Raw genomic sequence first — 19,761 nt, 5'->3', positions numbered from 1 at the left:
CTTCCCCCTCGCCCCTCTTCCCCCCTCGCCCCTCTTTCCCACTCCCCTCGTCCCTCCTCCCCTCGTCCCTCCTCCCCCTCCATCGTCCCTCCTCCCCCCTCGCCCCCCCTCCCCCCTCGCCCCTCCTCCCCCTCGCCCCTCCTGCCCCCTCCCCCCTCCCCTCGCCCCCTTGCCCCCTCCCCTCGCCCCTCTTGCCCCCTCCCCTCCGCCCCTCCTCCCCTCGCCCCTCCTCCCCTCCGCCCCTCCTCCCCTCGCCCCTCCTCCCCTCGCCCTCTCTCTCCCTCCTCCCCTCGCCCCGTCTTTCCCTCGCCCCCTCCATTTCTCACCCCTCCTTCCCCCACACCCTCCCCTTCCCCCTCACCCTATTTACTCCCTGCAGACAGGAAGCAGCCCATGAAGTCCACTGCCCCATTGAAGAATATCCCACCCAACCCTTGCACTCCCCCACTCTGTAACCCAGCATTTCCGATGGCCAATCCACCTAACCTATACATATATGAACAATCTGAGGAAACCAGAGCACCTGGCTGAAATCCACATAGACACAGGAAAAATGTGCAAACTCCACAAAGTCACCCCCTGACGCTGGAATCAAACCTGAGTCCCTGGTGGTAACAACTTAAGCACATTGCTGCCTGACTTCTGCTAAGAAAAGTACATCATAGGTGGGCACAGGTTCTGACAATATTTGTTTTGATATTTCAAGAATCCATCCAAGTACTTTCTCAACAACTTTCCCAGGCACGGTATTCCAGATTCCCACTGCTCACTTGGTGGAAAAATGGTTTTCTCAAATCTTTTCTAAACCTCCTGCTTTCACATTAAAATTATGCCCCCTCACTAATGATCCTTCAACTACGCAGACACGGGGACTTTGCACGTTCTCCCCGTGTCTGCGTGGGTTTCCTCCGGGTGCTCCGGATTTCTCCCACAGTCCAAAGATGTGCGGGTCAGGTGAATTGGCCACGCTAAATTGCCCGTAGTGTTAGGTAAGGGGTAAATGTAGGGGTATGGGTGGGTTGCGCTTCGGCGGGTCGGTGTGGACTAGGGCCGATGGGCCTGTTTCCACACTGTAAGTAATCTAATCTAATCTAACTACTTTCTATCCATGCTGGTCATGCATGTCAATCATATAGATGTTGATCAGAGGTTTCCCCCTCCCCAGCCTTTTCTGTTCTAATGAAATTAGTCACAAGCTTACCATCTCTGTTCAGAGCCAAATACTCCATCCCAGGCAATGTCCTGGCAAATATTCTTTGCACTTCAGTTAGAGCTTCACTCAGCCTCCTCTGCTAAATATCATTTGTCACTATCTGCTTAATTCTGAATTCTGTTCATTTGACCTTAACCTTGTTCTCCTAACTGGTTTGACAGCCTCGTGGGGAATGCCACATTCTGATCATTTTGGCTGCAGGCCACTACCCAGTTTGTCTTGACCATGCCACTAACCACCTCCCCCCCCCCCCCCCCAAAAAAAAACTATCTTGATTGTAGTTTCCTTTATTGAATCACTGGAAGGCAGTTTTGGACTTGAAATAAGAGGCTGTTTATCAGATGAGAATGTAGTTATGAATGTGGAATGGATTTTTCAGTTGCGTAATTTAGGTGGATGCAGGTAGGGGATGAATGCGATAGGTCGGGGGGGGGGCGGGGGCGGAGTGGATAGATGTATTATTCTCCACCATTTCTGCCACCTACAATCAGACTCCACTACCAGAAATTATTTCCCTTCCCACTCCGTGTTCCGCAGAGACTGTTCCCTCCGTAACTACCTCATTAGGTCCATGCTCCCCACCAACCCACCTTCCACACCTAGCACCTTCCCTTGCCGCCGCAAGAGGTGTAAAACCTGCACCCACACCTTCATGTAAGGTCCCAAAGGATCTTTTCACATCCGGCAGAGATTTTCCTGCACATCCACCCACCTCATCTGTTGTATCCATTGCTCTCGATGTGGTTGCCTGCACATCGGGGAGACCAGATGACAATTTGCGGAGCGTTTTAGGGAACAATTCCACTGCCTTGTGGCCATCCACCTAAACTCCCCTTTCCACATGTCCACGACATGCAAGTTCTCCACTGCCAAATCCAAGTTTCTCAATTAACTGGAGGAAAACCGCCTCATTTTCTTTGCCTCTGAGGAGAGCTCGAAGGTACCTTCGTAGGAAGTAAAAGGGGTCAACACCTTAACAAGGAGGGCAGCGTTAGGGATCCATTGTGGGCAGAAGCTGATCATGCCCAGCCACTGGTGAACTGTTTCACAGTTGTTGGGACCGGGAAGTTGACAATAAGAGTGATGCTGCTCTAGTCAAGAGAGTGTGAGTCAGGATGAAACCTTACAACTTTGCCTGTCATTGTGGAATTGAGACTTTTTGGGAGAGATAACATAGCCTAGGTATTTCAGATAGTTGAGGAGGACGACATCCGCGCAATTAGATTCTTCATCTAGAATGGCAACACGGAGATCGTCTACAAATTGGATCAGTGCAGACCCAACTGTGAGAGTTAGACCGCAATTATTTCTGTAAGGCCTGAGAGAAAAGGGTCAGAGAATGTATGAAGCCTTGAGATAGTTAAGTCAATTGGTGGCCATTAAATGCAAAAGGCAAATAAGTACTGACTGTCTTCATGAAGAGGCTGAAAGAAAAAAGCATGTTGCAGGTCAATAACAGCAAAAAATTTAGTATCTGATGGGACTGAGGGTAGAATATGAGCTAGATTTGGGACCAGGGCATGAAGAGGCTGTCCAATAGTGTTAATAGCTCTTAAGTCTTGAACCAGTCCATACTGGTCTGGCTTGCCAGGATTTGGGACATAATTGGAGTGTTACAGGATGATTGGCAACGGACCAGGATGCCTTGGTGGAGAAAGACATCAGTTAGAGCCGTGAGGCTCAGTATCGCCTGTTGTTTCAGTGGGTATTGGCGGATGGATGGTAGAGTAACATTTGGTTTTAGAGCAATCTGAATGGGTTCACATTCCATAAGTTCAACATGAGAGGATGTTTCAGCTCATATATCAGGGTGCACAAAATCAAGGACATCCCCACTTTCATGGTGCAGGAGTGTGGCTCTGAGAGGTGGGATTTGAATAAAAGAGGATAGTCATCATCCTTGTAGTGTTTGTAGATGATAGCAGTGTCGCTCAGCTCTGGTGGTTCCACAGCGGATCAAAAGGCCCAGATCTTCAGCATAAGGTGGAATGACCTTCTGGGTGGTGTGAGGGGTTGAGATATCTGCCTGTTTCCATAGATGAGTGGGTATTTGAACATAATCTGCTTCATCTTCCAGCTCGGTGACCTGAGTCAGGATCTGTATAGTCTATTCAGTACCAATTAAATCCCTGAAAAATCTTCAAGGGATTGGTCTTGGCCTATCAAATAGTAAGCAAGGGTGACATGACTTCCAGAACTTTGGGGGGTTAAGGCCAAGTGACCACCATTGGGATTTAGTGGATACGTACAGTTGGCGTTCAACTGTGTAAGAATTAAGTTGGACACCATTAGGGGAACAAGTGAGTTTGACTTGAAAGGCACATGGGTGATCTCTTCCCATTAGATTGCAGGATAATGTGGTAGTAATCACAAAGCGGTGGTCCAGAGACTAACCTTGGAAACAGACAGGAACCAGATCAGAGACTGGATAACAGTGGGTTTATCCTTGGAAGCCAAATAATTTTTGGGTCATCTTAGAAATTGGAAAGTTCGTGCCCAGACAGATGCCCAGCGACTATGGCAAGAACTGAAAGACATTACAGGTTCTAAAAAGAGACAGTGCAAGATAGCAGACGATGATATATCCCTCCCAGATCATCTCAACATCTTCTGTGTTCGCTTTGAGCAGAATTTCAGCGGAGAGGTAACACCTGACGAACCTATCCCAACAGTCACTTCATCAGAGGTCAGATCAGTTTTCCTTCATGTGAATCCAAGAAAAGCCATGGGACCAGACGGAGTACCAGGCCGTGTTAACAGAGCATGCGCAGATCAACTGGCAGAGGTCTTCTCGGACATTTAACCTCTTCCTGCAGCAGGCCACTGTCCCTGCCTGTTTCAAGAGGGCCAACATCATCCCTGTGTCTAAGAAAGTTCATACAGCATGTCTCAATGACTACCGCCCAGTGCTGTAACTTCGGTGGTCATGAAGTGCTTGGAAAGGTTAGTCATGGCATTAATCAATTCCAACCTTCCCACTACTCTTGACCCACTCCAATTTGCCTATCAGACCAACCGATCCACATCAGATGCCATATCACTTGCGCTTCGCTCCTCCATAGAACATCTTGACACCAAGAACAGCTACGTAAGAATCCTACTCATTGACTACAGTTCTGCCTTCAACACCATTATCCCCTTGAGACTGATCACTAAACTCAGTGATCCCAAACTAAGCCCCACTCTCTGCAACCGGATCCTTAGTTTCCTGACGCACAGGCCACAATCAGTGAAAATTGGGGACAATATTTCATCATCACTAACATTCAACACTGGAGACTCCCAAGCCCCCGACTGTACTCACTGTATACTCATGACTGCATCACCAAATACCAGACTAATGCCATTTACAAATTCGCTGATGACACCGTCATAGTCGGTCAAATCTCAGAGGCGATGAAACAGACTACAGACGGGAGGTGGAAGACCTGGGAAAATGGTGCACTGAGAACAACCTAGCTCTTGATGCCGGCAAAACCAAGGAACCCATTATTGACTTTTGGCGGGATGTTACCCATGCCACCCCTCCCCCTGCACATTAATACCACAGAGGTGGAACGAGTAGAGAGTGTCAAGCTCCTGGGAGTGGTCATCCACAACAAGCTTTCTTGGACTCTTCAGGTGGACACACTGGCTACAAAGGCCCAACAACATCTCTTCTTCCTCAGGCAGCTGAGGAAATTTGGCATGACAGCAAATCCCTTTGCCAACTTTTATACATGCGCCATCGAGAGCATCCTGTCTGGATGTATCACTACCTGATATGGCGAGTGTACCATTTAAGATGGGAGTCAGTTACAGAGAGTGGTCAACTTGGCCCGGACAATCACAAAGGCCATCTGTAGAATCTATCTACCAGGCCCGCTGTCAAGGAAAGGCTGCCAGCATTCTCAAAGATCCATCCCGCCCTGGCAATGTTTTTCGAAACCTCTATCATCAAGGAGAAGGTACAGAAGCCTGAACACACGCACCAGCCAGTTTCGTAACAGTTTCTACCCTATTGGTGTTAGAATACTGAATGGACTCTTAACATTTGCCTGTACCTGTGTTTTTGTTTTTGTCACTGTTTACCTATTATATCAGTGGGCGGCACAGTGGTTAGCACTGCTGCCTCACAGCGCCAGAGACCCGGGTTCAATTTCCGCCTCAGGCGACTGACAGTGTGGAGTTTGCACATTCTCCCCATGTCTGCATGGGTTTCCTCCAGGTGCTCCGGTTTCCTCCCACAGTCCAAAGATGGGTAGGTCAGGTGAATTGGCCGTGCTAAATTGCCCGTAGTGTTAGATGAAGGGGTAAATGTAGGGGTGTGAGTGAGTTGCGCTTCGGCAGGTCGGTGTGAACTTGTTGGGCCGTAGGGCCTGTTTCCACACTGTAAGTAATCTCATCTTATTTACTATCTATGCTAAACTATGTGATCTGCCTGTATTGTTTGCAAGACAAAGCTTTTCACTGTGCCTCGATACACGTGACAATAAATTCAATTCAGTTCAGATTTCACCGACAACATTGAGGCTCCTGTGTCAATCAGGAAGGGATACTGTCTGTTTTCAACAAAAGACTGTAGGTTCCTGCTTGCAAGACACAGATTTCAAAGGAAAGTCACTTAGTTGTTGGGAAAAGGGATTATTTTGCAAATAATTAGTGAGTCGTCCTCTGCCTCTCGCTAACGTCAGAGGGTGGTTATTAATAGCGGGTTTCCCCCAGTTGTCATAAGGCTCCTGAGGGTAACTTTCATATCTGCCCCTTTGACTTCCCTCATTGCCCCTTTCGGGCAATTAGAAGCCCAATAAAAATGCTGGCCACAATTAAAGCAGCCTTGGGTTGGGCAGTATCGAGCCCAGTGATATGGGTCACCACAATTGAAACAGTTTTGAGGGAGTTGTCTGGAAGGAACCCCCCAGCCATGTCCACGACCGTGGCCTTGAAAGAGTGAAGGACTGCTACTGCAATGCGCAAGTAATTGTTGAGGAGTCTCTTCCTGGACAACAAATTCTGACTTTACGTGGGTTGGCGCCTTGTCTCCGCTCACATGTTTCCATAAATTATGAATGGAATGATGGAGATGATTGGGATTAGCGTCAACCCTGTCCAGGTTATTTGTCTCGACTGCAGTGGCAACGGAGGCCAGCAGACAGTTCAATAACATAGAGTTATCTTTAGCATTGACAACATGGAAATTCAAAGCCCAATCCCCAGAATAGGACTCTCAACTTTCCTGCCAAAAATGCAAAACTGATTCTTTGTGGTTTTCACAACAGAATTGCTGTCACAGTCCAATCAATTCTTTCATTTTTGTGCCCAGGTTTCATCGTCAAATCAATTGCTGGGCTGATTTTACCGATTGAGTATTTTTAGGGCCGCCCAGTGGCCACTGCTCATCACCCAATGTCTTATTTAAGGCGTCAGAAAGTTTTTGCAGGCTTTTGGACTTTACCAGATACTTTTCACATAGTTTCATCAATGAAGAAGAGGATTCAGTCTTATCTGTATTATTACCCACCTTAAAACAGCCTTCCTTTTATAATCCCAACTTATAACAACAACAATCAACAACAATTTAGAAGCAATTCAACCGAATCTGAGTCCCTGACTCATTTGAAGTCCTACTTTATGCAGGTCTCTGACTTTTTTTTTCAGTGAACTCTTACCAGGACTGATCCTTTTCGGGCTGGATTTAGATGATAGACAGTGAGGGGTCGAGTCAACCACGACTTGAATGAGGGGAAAACCAAACGGGGAACATACTCATGTCTGGCTGGCCAATTCCTCTGCACTCAATAGTGAAGGTCTCAAAGCTCTTACACTGCTGACCACAATTGGTCCGCACCGAATCCAAGTCATGGCGTCAGATGAAGATCTGGACCCCTGGCGGGGTTTCTCTGTTCCACGATCAGTTAATAAAAACCTCTCAATCGGTCTGACTTTTAAGACTTCACTCTTTATATTTCATACGCCGGGCACAGATTGTCCAGTGGTTATACGCTTCTGTGTTCCTCAGAGAAGCTGTGCACGTGGCTTAAAACAAAGACATTTTTATACTTTTCTTAAAGAAGGGTAGAGACCGTGTACATCCAAACAATTACCAATTAATAGTGAGTTTTGAGAAGAATTGTAGCTCAGATTGAGGTTTTGGATGTAGGTTTGCTTGCTGAGCTGAAAGGGTCATTTCCAGACATTTCGTTACCCCTCTGGTATCTTCACATACGGATGAGGAAGGACACCACCTTGACTGGGACAATACATCCACCCTAGGACAAGCCAAACAAAGACACGCACAAGAATTCCTAGAAGCATGGCATTCCAACCAGAACTCCATCAACAAACACACCGAGTTTGACCACATCTACCACCCTCTGAGAAAAGGACCAGGAAGTGACTTCACCACAGGAAATGATATCACCAACCCAAACATATAAATAGAAAGCAGGAATTTTCAGCATTGCTTCGCGTGAGGTCCACTGAAGATGTTAGCGAGTAAGGTAATGAAACGTCTGGAAATGAACTTTTCAGCTCAGCGAGCAAATCTACATCCCATTACCAATCAATACTCTATACCACTTTATTTGACAGTTACTCGGTCCAATGATATTTCCTGGGAACCGACTTTGTTTTCCACCCTTATCTCACTAACTGAGCCATTGCACCTGCATCTGAAGGTCAGCTAAGATGGACAGTAATGTCTTGTCTAGTTATTTCAATGCTGTAAAAGGAGCGTTGTTTGCTAATCGCTATTGAAGCAGACAGTGGTTAATCAATTATACAGTCATAGCAGAATTAGCAGTTCGTATGTTAAAAGCTGTTTTATGTAGCTTTAGCAAAATAGTGAATTTGCAGCCTAGAAGCCATTTTATCATGTTATTTGCATTGAGAAACCATTGCTGCCAAAGTTATTAAGAGCATCTGTTAAGTGGCTGTTCCTGAGTTACCTCAGCCTGTGTTTAGGTTTCAGATCCTCCATAGTTTCTTCGGATTTGAATCGGATGTATTTTACACTGACTGTAAGATAATTGTCAAAAGTAAAAATGTAGCATTATGAAATTAATCTTATCCCTCAAATGATTTTTTAAAAACTATGGTGGTATGTTTATTTGCATAATTGTTTTAGGAAGTAGTCCTGCAGTTAGTAGTAGGTGAAAACGTCAAACAGTAATGTAGTTTGAAAATATATTAAATTGATATTGAATATTGTAATTTTTTCTCCAGACGATTCTTGATCGATACTGGTGAGCCAGACATGCCTGAATACATCAACAGTTTAAAAGAAACTTTGACCCAACTGAATGCCAGTATTCAAGAAATTCTGGTGACACACTGGCATATAGATCATGTTGGAGGCATACCAGATATACTGAAGGATATTGTTGATGGTGAGTGTGCTGAGCCAAGTGGTCTCCCAATCACTAATATCTGATCTTTAAAAATAGCCATATGCATTTCCAGTTTTTTTAATATTGAACTTGCATGCTGAAATTAATGGTACTTTGTGAATATCAAGTATTTCTTTACACTTTGCCAAGTGAAAGCAATATTGTTAAAAAATTGCCTCTAGGAATAGATTATGATTACCTTCTTCCTGTGGAACTGCTAAAACAGAGCTCTGGTAAATTAAAATAACAATGTTACCCGTTGTTAACTGCATCCAGGAATGTATGCTGTGATTTTATAGCTCCTAAGTGGATGGTGGTAAAGCTGGGGGTTCTGTAAAATTACTTGCGATGGTGCTAGGTTAGCCTCCTGATGCATATGCCTAGGTGTTCCTAGTCTATATGAACTGCAGAGGGGTCTCCACAACACCCCTTTTAAGGATAGTTAGGCAAGGGCAAGTGTGCTATCCTTAGCTGTGATGCTCATGTGACCAAATGAAATAAAATTCTGCCTGAACGTTTTTTTGGTATAGATCAGTGTCAGATTTGTTTAATAATGTTTGTTGTAAAATTTTGCTCTGTTAATGCTGTTTTACAAAGGCAAAGTGGTTTTATATTTTCCAGGAATAGGAGTAACTCGGCAAGTAATTGTAGGTGGTTTTTCAAAACTCTAAAACAGAAGTGTTTTAAATCAAGAGTTAGTGTAAATCTCCAATGCAGCACAATATGTAACAGGATAAGTTATAATACTTGGAATTTGTCTGTCTTGCTAATTTACTATCATTCTAAATCTTATTTAATTCATTGGATCTCAATGATATAAATAGCAAATTAGCAGGCCTAAAATAAAGCCAAGACCTCAGATGCTGAAAATCTGAAACAAATACAGAAATTGCTAGAGAAACTCAGTAGATCTGATGGAGAAACAGCTAATGTTGTGAGTCCAGTTCACCCTTCAGAACTGAACAGTACTGAAGAAGGGTCCTGGACTCCATGTTAACTCTGCTTCCCTTCCGCACATTTATGCAGGCCTAATATAACACGAAAAGCAATGCTCCATGATTTTAGGTTTTAACTATCAAACATTATATTTACCAGACAATTCTCTATGTTCCAAAAAGAATAAAGAAAACTTGCAATTAGAATGTTTCTCGATTTTTTTTCCCATCATCCCCAATTTTCAAACGTCATTCATAATTTTTAATTATGAAGCTTCCAGGTATTCCCAACTCCACAGGAAGCACTACCCCATTACTGCAATCTCCACGGGTGTACTGGACCACCCATGAGGACTTAGACCCAGCCATTCACAAGGTCCAGAGCTGTTCCCAACTACCCCAAGGCCTGGAGGTGTTGGGATGGCAATTGCAGTGACGTGCTCACAGCAGTCATTTGCCTTCCAAGCTACAGTGTGTCCCATGTTCAATGCTGATAGCTTCACTCATGAATTGATCAGGACCTAATTGAGGAGAGACAAAGCATGTAATTGGAGCAATGGCTTTTCATAGATTCCGACCCTCGCATATATGGGAGTCACCTTTCACTGATTGGTTGCCACCTGACGGGGAGGTGCTCTTGGAGCCCATGCCTTCTTGACCTAATGAACCCAAGCGATTAGCACCAAATATACTCCTCTTCTCCTGGATCTAGAGCACAAGTCTACAGCACTCCAGCTTGGATGTTGTGGCGACCCATAGAATAAGCTGTATCCAATACAGTAATTTTTTGGTATCGTGCAATGAATTGAATTGGCTGAAAGAAAATTGAAGGTGTAATGAAAGCAAGGTTACCTCAGAGTACAACTGGACCTTGATCAGATGGGCCGGTGGCAGATGGAGTTTAATTTAGATCAATGTGAAGTGCTGCATTTTGAAATGGCAAATCAGGGCAGGACCTATATACTTACAAGATCCTAGGGAGTGTTGCTGAACAAAGAGAACTTGGGGTGCAGGTTCATAGTTCCTTGAAATTAGAGTTGCATGTAGGTAGGATGGTGAAGAAGGCATTTGTTATGTGCTTCTTTATTGGCCAAAGTATTGAATACAGGAGTTGGGAAGTCATGTTGTGGCTGTACAGCACATTGGTTAGGCTACTTTTGGAATATTGCATGTAATTCTGGTCTCCCTCCTACCAGAAGAATGTTATGAACTTGAAAGAGTTCAGAAAGGATTTACAGGGATGTTGCCAGGGTTGGAGGATCTGAGTTTTAGGGAGATGCTTAATAGCCTGGGGCTATTTTGCCTAGAGTGTTGGAGGCTGAGGGGTGACCTTACAGAAGTTTTTAAATGATGAGGGGCATGGATATGGTAAATAGACAAGGTCTTTTCCCTGGGGTGGGGGAGTCCAGAACTATACGGCATAGGTTTCAGGTGAGAAGAGTAAGATTTAAAAGGGCCATAAGGGGCACACACAGTGGTGTGTGTATGGAATGAGCTGCCAGAGGAAGTGATGGAGGCTGATACAATTACAACATTTAAAAGGTATTTGGATGGATATATGAATAGGAAGGGTTTAGAGTGATATGGATCAAGTACTGGCAAATGGGACTAGATTAGGTTAGGATATCTGGTTGGCATGGATGAGTTGGGCCGAAGGGTCTGTTTCAGTACATCTCTATGACTCTAAGTCTTCTGTGATGGAGAGCTGAGGAGGATCACATACTGTACAATTCCGACTGTATAGGATTGCAAACTCTTCACCTTTGTGTCTTGCACATTTGTGTTGGGCCGTGTTATCATTGAAAGTGGAGATATTCTTGGAGCTTCCTCATCCCATTCATTATTTGATTGTTTGCCACTAGTAGTAGGATATGGAATAACTGAAAAATGTGTTGCTGGAAAAGCGCAGCTGGTCAGGCAGCATCCAAGGAGCAGGAGAATCGACGTTTCGGGTATAAGCCCTTCCGGAATGAGGAGGGTAAGATAAAAAGGTAGGGAGGAGGGACTTGGGGAGGGGCATTGGGAATGCGATAGGTGGAAGGAGGTTAAGGTGAGGGTGATAGGCCAGAGAGGGGGTGGGGGCAGAGAGGTCGGGAAGAAGATTGCAGGTAAAGAAGGCGGTGCTGAGTCCAAGGGTTGGGGGGGGAAAATGAGGAAGCTGGAGAAATCTGCATTCATCCCTTGTGGTTGGAGGGTTCCTCGGCAGAAGATGAGGCTCTTCCTCCAGGCGTTGTGTTGCCATGGACTGGTGATGGAGGAGGCCAAGGACCTGCATGTCCTTGGCAGAGTGGGAGGGGGAGTTAAAGTGTTCAGCCACGGGGCGGTTAGGTTGGTTGGTGCTGGTGTCCCAGAGGTGTTCTCTGAAATGTTCCGCAAGTAGGCGGCTTGTCTCCCCAATGTAGAGGAGGCCACATCAGGTGCAGCAGATGCAGTAAATGATGTGTGTGGAGGTGCAGGTGAATTTGTGACGGATATGGAAGGATCCTTTAGGGCCTTGGAAGGAATTGAGGGGGGAGGTGTGGGCGCAAGTTTTGCATTTCTTGCGGTTGCAGGGGAAGGTGCCAGGAGTGGAGGTTGGGTTGGTGGGGGGTGTGGACCTGACGAGGGAGTCACGGAGGGAGTGGTCTTTTCGGAACGCTGATAGGGGAGGGGAGGGAAATATATCCCTGGTGGTGGGATCTGTTTGGAGGTGGCAGAAATGCCGACGGATGATACGATGTATATGGAGGTTGGTGGGGTGGTAGGTGAGGACCAGTGGGGTTCTGTCCTGGTGGTTTTTGGAAGGGCGGGGTTCAAAGCCGGAGGAGTGGGAAGTGGAGGAGATGCGGTGGAGAGCATCATCAACCACGTCTTAGGGGAAATTGCGGTCTTTGAAGAAGGAGGCCATCTGGGTTGTTCGGTATTAGAATTGGTCCTCCTGGGAGCAGATGCGGTGGAGGCAAAGGAATTGGGAATATGGGATGACGTTTTTACAGGGGTTGCCGGATATGTGGAAAAGTCCATCTTCCGCAATCACACTGGCACCACCCCCACCTTTTCCTTTGCTACATTGATGACTGTATCGGCGCTACCTTGTGCTCCCATGAGGAGGTTGAACAGTTCATCCACTTTACTAACACCTTCCACCCCGACCTCAAATTTACCTGGGCCGTTTCAGACTCCTCCCTCCCCTTCCTAGACCTCTCCATTTCTATCTCGGGTGACCGACTCAACACGGACATTTACTATAACCGACCGACTCTCACAGCTACCTAGATTACACCTCTTCCCACCCTGCCCCCTGTAAAAACGCCATCCCATATTCCCAATTCCTTCACCTCCACCGTATCTGCTCCCAGGAGGACCAATTCCAATACTGGGCAACCCAGATGGCCTCCTCCTTCAAAGACCGCAATTTCTCCTCCACTTCCCGCTCCTCCGGCCTTGAACCCCGCCCCTCCCATCACCACCCCACTGGTCCTCACCTACCACCCCACCAACCTCCAGATACGTCGTTTCATCCTTCGTCATTTCCGCCACCTCCAAACAGACCCCACCACAAGGGATGTATTTCCCTCCCATACCCTATCAGCGTTCCAGAAAGACCACCCCCTCCGTGACTCCCTTGTCAGGTCCACACCCCCCACCAACCCAACCTCCACTCCTGGCACTTGCCCCTGCAACTGCAAGAAGTGCAAAACCTCCCCCTTCACTTCCCTCCAAGGCCCCAAGGGATCCTTCCATATCTGTCACAAATTCACCTGCACCTCCACACACATCATTTACTGCATCTGCTGCACCCGATGTGGCCTCCTCTACACTGGGAGACAGGCCGCCTACTTGCGAAATGTTTCAGAGAACACCTCTGGGACACCAGCACCAACCAACCCAACCGCCCCGTGGCTGAACACTTTAACTTCCCCTCCCACTCCACCAAGGACATGCAGGTCCTTGACCACCTCCATCACCAGACCATAGCAACACGACGCCTGGAGGAAGAGCGTCTTATCTTCCACCTAGGAACCCTCCAACCACAAAGGATGAATGTAGATTTCTCCAGCTTCCTCATTTCCCCTCCCCCCACCTAATCTTGGTCCCAACCCTCGGACTCAGCACCGCTTTCTTGACCTGCAATCTTCTTCCCGACCTCTCCGCCCCACCCCCTCTCTGGCCTATCACTCTCACCTTAACCTCCTTCCACGTATCACATTCGCAGCACCTCTCCCCCAAGTCCCTCCTCCCTCCCTTTTATCTTAGCCTGCTTGGCACACCTTCCTCGTTCCTGAAGAAGGGCTTATGCCCGAAATGTCGATTCTCTGCTCCTTGGATGCTGCCTGACCTGCTGCGCTTTTCCAGCTCTGATCTCCAGCATCTGCATTCCTCACTTTCTCCTATGGAATAACTGCACAGCTTTAGTGTGATCCATTTGTTATAGTATCTCTTAGCTCCCCCTATAGTGTGAGTTAAGTATGTCACCTTTTTTGCAATACTTGATGCTGCTTATAGCGTTCTTTTCCACAGCAATTATTGAACCAGAATTGGACCCCTGGCTTGATGTTAGTGGTAAAGTGAGTGATTGTAGTTTGACAAGAGGCTGTTACTGATGACCCACAGCCTCAAGGTTAGTTTGAAGTTTGATCTGTGAGACCTGTTCTGAATCTATCCCATTTTGCATAGTAGTAGTGCAACACAAAATGATGGAGAGTGTTCTCATTGTGAAGATGGTACTTCATGTTTGTAAGAAATGGGCATTAGATATGGAGCTCTTTGTCACGACAAGTTGCTGATGAAGCCAAATTAATTATGACATTCCACCGCCACAAACTATCTTGCCTGGCCCTTTCTGCCATTAGTCCAAAAACAAATTTTAGACTCTCCTGGACTACATTTTTACAAAGATTGAGTTTTTTTTGTAGAGGTTACTGCTGCTTTCCCCTTCACCACTAACTCTCTTTTAACAGTAAAAGTCTTGGGGTGTTCTTTCTGTTAAAGGCATTATATAAGTACAATAATATAAAAGTAAAATACTGTAGATACTGGAGATCTAAAATAGAATCGAAAAGTGCTGGAGAAATTCAGCAGGCCTGATTACATCTGTGGAGAGAAAAACATAGAGATAACATTTTGAGTCCATGACATCTCTTATCCAATTCCAAAGAAAGGATTGCGAGGATGATTCAGGAGAAGAGTGAAAGTAATAGGGTGGTTGTTATGGGGGACTTTAACTTTCCAGGTATTGACTGGGAAAGCTACAGCTCGAGTACGTTAGATGGGTCAGTGTTTGTCCAATGTGTGCAGGAGGGTTTCCTGACACAATATGTAGACAGGCCAACAAGAGGTGAGGCCATACTGGATTTGGTTCTGGGTAACGAACCAGGCCAGGTGTCAGAATTGGAGGTAGGTGAGCACTTTGGGGACAGTGACCACAATTCGGTGACTTTTACTCGAGTGATGGAGAGGGATAAGTGTGCACTACAGGGCAAGAGTTATAGCTGGGGGCAGGGAAATTATGATGCGGTAAGGCATGACTTAGGATGCGTGGCTTGGAAAAGTAGGCTTCAAGGGAAGGGTGCAATCGATATGTGGAGCTTGTTCAAGGAACAACTACTGAGTGTCCATGATAAGTATGTACCTGTCAGGCAGGGAGGAAGGGATCGAGTGAGGGAGCCGTGGTTTAATAGGAATTGGAATCCCTTGTTAAAGGGAAGAGGGCGGCCTATATAAAGATGAGGCGTGAAGGTTCAATTGGGGTGATTGAGAGTTATAAGGTATCCAGGAAGGATCTAAAGAGAGAGCTAAGAGCAGCAAGGAGGGGACATGAAAAGTCCTTGGTTGGTAAGATTAGGGAAAACCCAAAGGCTTTCTATAGGTAAGTCAGGAATAAAAGGATGACTAGGGTAGGAATAGGTCCTGTCAAGGATAGTAGTGGGAAGTTGCATGTGGAGGCTGAAGGAATTGGGGAGACACTGAATGAATACTTTTCATCAGTATTCACTCAGGAACAGGACATTGTTGCCGATGTAAATATTGAGTCACAATTAATTAGAATGGATGTCTTTGAGATATGTAGGGAAGAGGTGTTGGAAATTCTGGAAAGGGTGAATGTAGATAAGTCTCCTGGGCCTGATGGCATTTATCATAGGATTCTCTGGGAAGCAAAGGAGGAGATTGCAGAGCCATTGGCCTTGATTTTTATGTCCTCGTTGTCTACAGGAATAGTGCCAGAAGACTGGAGAATAGCAAATGTGGTTCCCTTGTTCAAGAAGGGGAGTAGGGATAATCCTAGTAACTATAGGCCGGTGAGTCTTACCTCTGTTGTGGGCAAAGTCTTAGAGAGAATTGTAAGGGATAGGATTTATGAATATCTGGATAGGAATAATGTGATCAAGGAAAGTCAGCATGGTTTTGAGAAGGGCCGGTCATGCCTCACAAACCTTATTGAATTCTTTGAGAAGGTGACTAAGGAGGTGGACGAGGGTAAAGCGGTAGATGTGGTGTACATGGATTCTAGTAAGGCGTTTGATAAGGTTCCCCATGGTAGGCTACTGCAAAAAATACGGAGGTATGGCATTGAGGGTGCATTGGAGGTTTGGATTAGGAATTGGCTGGCTGGAAGAAGACAGAGGGTAGTAGTTGATGGTAAAGGTTCATCTTGGAGTGCAGTTACCAGCGGTGTTCCGCAAGGATCTGTTTTGGGACCATTGCTGTTTGTCATTTTTATAAATGACCTGGAGGAGGGGCTAGAAGGTTGGGTGAGCAAGTTTGCGGATGATACAAAAATCGGTGGAGTTGTTGACAGTGAGGAAGGATGTGGCAGGTTACAGCAGGATATAGATAAGCTGCAGAGCTGGGCAGAAAGGTGGCAAATTGAGTTCAATGTAGCTAATTGTGAAGTGATTCACTTTGGTAAGAGTAACAAGAAGATGGAGTACTGGGCTAATGGTCGGATACTTGGTAGTGTGAATGAGCAGAGGGATCTTGGTGTCCATGTACACAGATCTCTGAAAGTTGCCACCCAGATAAATAGTGCTGTGAAGAAGGCATATGGTGTACTGGCTTTTATTGGTAGAGGAATTGAGTTCCGGAGTCCTGAGGTCATGTTGCAGTTGTATAAGACTCTGGTGCGGCCGCATCTGGAGTATTGTGTGCAGTTTTGGTCGCCATACTATAGGAAGGATGTGGAGGCTCTGGAACGGGTGCAGAGGAGGTTTACCAGGATGTTGCCTGGTATGGTAGGAAGATCGTATGAGGAAAGGCTGAGGCACTTGGGGCTATTTTCATTGGAGAAAAGAAGGTTTAGGGGTGACTTGATAGAAGTGTACAAGATGATTAGGGGTTTAGATAGGGTTGACCATGAGAACCTTTTTCCACGTATGGAGTCAGATATTACGAGGGGGCATAGCTTTAAATTAAGGGGTGGTAGGTATAGGACAGATGTTAGGGGTAGATTCTTTACTCAGCGAGTCGTGAGTTCATGGAATGCCCTGCCAGTAGCAGTGGTGGACTCTCCCTCTTTATGGGCATTTAAATGGACATTGGATAGGCATATGGAGGAAAGTGGGCTAGTGTAGGTTAGGTGGGCTTGGATCGGCGCAACATCGAGGGCCGAAGGGCCTGTACTGCGCTGTATTTTTCTATGTTCTATGTTCTAATGTGTCAACAAGTTCAAAATAGAGGTGAACAACAGAATATTTTCTGTTTGAGTTCTGTAGTAAGGTCAAGACCCAAAGGACAAAAAAGAACTTGTACAGAAACTCAAGCAAACTGCAAATTACCAATATAAATTTTGTTTTCTGTTTTGAGTATTCAATACTATGATGTATAATCACAGGGTTTATTTTGAGTTTCATCAGTGAATCTCAGAAATTAGTTAATTTGTGCATACTGTGCATCTATTTCCTTTTGTTTTCAGATTTGTGAACAGTCTATATTTTAGCTAGGTCTATGATAGTCTCTTAAGATTTGTAAATAGGTTAGAATATTACTGTTTTTGATCTTTTTTTTGAATTTTAGAAGGTAGTCATCTTCAAATTAGAAAACTTTCACACAGTCCACCTCAAAAAGAGACCATCAGAACCTGTGACAAACAGTACACATACCTCAAAGATGGAGATTTATTGGAAACCGAAGGAGCCACACTGAGGTATTTTCTTGTGCCAAAATTGTACTTTCAAATGAGCAACTTTCTGATTCTTTTTATATTCATAGAAGCATGCATGTTACATCTGAAAGTAACAAAAAAAATAGAATTTGCAGTGTAAAAGATAAAATGCAGTACTTAAGTTCCTAGGAATCTTAATAGATGGCATACTGTACAGGGTTTGGGGAGAATCAGTGTTAATGGGCATTAATACACTTGAAAAGCTCTCATTTTTTTAATTGCTTCATTTAACTTGAACAGAGGCTTACTTGCAAAAAGATCATTCTGCTCATGATCTTTTTGATCAAGAAATATTTTAAGCATCAAATGCTTTATGAAACCAAAAGGTACAGGAGTATTCCTTCTAACTGCACATAAATGTGAGGTGAAAGTAATTACTCTTAATCTCAGAATAACATTTGACCCAGTGAGGCATTGAGAATCCTGTGTAGAGTCATTCTGTATTGAGATAACGATCTTAATTGGCTGGAGTAGTATTAAGGACAAAGGAAGGTGGCTGCTGTGCAACACCAGCTCGAGGACATCTTTGCAGAGGTTTCTCAACATAGTGATCTACATCCAGCCACCTTCAGCTGTTTTATCAATGATCTTACTTCCAACAAAAGGTCAGAAGTGGAGATGTATATAGATTATTACTATGTTCAGTTCCATTTGCAATTCCTCAGACAATGAAGTAATGTTTGCCTGGATGCAGGAATTCCTGGACAGTATCCAGGTTCGGACTGAAGTACAGGAAGTAAGATTGATGCCACACAATGGCTGAGAAAGTTTAACCATCTTCACTTGACATTCTAAAGAATGAAGATCATTGAATTCCTTACCTGGGAGTTACTATTGAGCAGAAATGTTATTGGACACACCACATAAATACTGCATTCATGCTGCAGTAAGTGAATGACTTCTTGAATCCTCAATCTGTCTATTACCTACAAGACGCAAATCAAGAATGCATTGGAATGCAGCCCACTTGCCTGGATAGGTGCAGCCCTAATAACATCTGCTTGATCAGCACCCTGTCTTGAACATTCAGTATCACTGTGATGAGCAGAATGTGGCTGCAGTTTGTTCCAGATATGCTGCAGAAACTCAGTAAGATTTCTTATTCTTTGGCAACATCCCACAAATTTGTAATTCCTACCACTATCTACTTATGTGGCCACAAGAACAGCAACAGGCGTTTGAGAACACCATTGCCTCCGGTTCACACACTGTTCTGATTTTGAATATATCACAGTCCCTTCATTTCAGGATCCCTAACCAGCAATCCTGTACAGGTACCTTCATCACACTGACTGCATTCGTTCAAAAAGGGCTGTTTACTATCTTCTGCAGAGCAGTTAGGGAGAGGTAATAAATGCTAGTTGGCCAGTGATGCCCCTATCCCATCTTTTTAAAACTAGAGGCCACTGCAGGACCAGCATTATATTTATCCTTTCCCTTTTCTACTTTTGGGCTTTACTCAAGCGAGCTGACATTTAGTGCTGTGAGGAAGGCATATGGTGTACTGGGCTTTATTGGTAGAGGAATTGAGTTCCGGAGTCCTGAGGTCATGTTGCAACTGTATAAGACTCTGGTGCGGCCTCATCTGGAGTATTGTGTGCAGTTTTGGTCGCCATACTATAGGAAGGATGTGGAAGCTTTAGAACGAGTGCAGAGGAGGTTTACCAGGATGTTGCCTGGAATGGTAGGAAAATCTTATGAGGAAAGGCTGAGGCACTTGGGGCTGTTCTCATTGGAGAAGAGAAGGTTTAGGGGAGATCTGATAGAAGTGTATAAGATGATTAGGGGTTTAGATAGGGTAGATACTAAGAACCTTTTACCGCTAATGGAGTCAGGTGTTACTAGGGGACATAGCTTTAAATTAAGGGGTGGTAGGTATAGGACAGATGTTAGGGGTAGATTCTTTACACAGCGGGTTGTGAGTTCATGGAATGCCCTGCCAGTGGCAGTGGTGAACTCTCCTTCTTTATGGTCATTTAAGCGGGCATTGGATAGGCATTTGGAAGTTATTGGGCTAGTGTAGGTTAGGTAGGATTCGGTCGGCGCAACATCGAGGGCCGAAGGGCCTGTACTGCGCTGTATCTTTCTATGTTCTATTCCTGAGGC

The 19,761-nt window shown here is 45.2% G+C and overlaps 1 protein-coding gene across 3 annotated transcripts in view; it reads left to right on the top strand.

The window, feature by feature from the left end:
- Positions 1-19,761, top strand: part of lactb2 (lactamase, beta 2) — a 46,252-nt gene that overhangs the window by 385 nt on the left and 26,106 nt on the right. The window contains exons 1-4 of one of the 3 annotated variants that reach the window (XM_060822740.1): positions 371-665; positions 3,843-5,584; positions 8,417-8,580; positions 17,508-17,637. In XM_060822740.1, the coding sequence (XP_060678723.1) occupies positions 8,448-8,580; positions 17,508-17,637 (263 nt within the window). In that variant the 5' untranslated portion in view covers positions 371-665; positions 3,843-5,584; positions 8,417-8,447. Of the gene's footprint in view, positions 1-370; positions 666-3,842; positions 5,585-8,416; positions 8,581-17,507; positions 17,638-19,761 lie in introns of those variants that run through there. The other 2 variants (XM_060822739.1, XM_060822738.1) reach the window with 2 other exon arrangements.

This window comes from Hemiscyllium ocellatum, chromosome 4, assembly GCF_020745735.1.
Source record: "Hemiscyllium ocellatum isolate sHemOce1 chromosome 4, sHemOce1.pat.X.cur, whole genome shotgun sequence".
Classification (NCBI taxonomy): domain Eukaryota; kingdom Metazoa; phylum Chordata; class Chondrichthyes; order Orectolobiformes; family Hemiscylliidae; genus Hemiscyllium; species Hemiscyllium ocellatum.
This window is presented reverse-complemented; position numbering and strand designations above follow the sequence as displayed.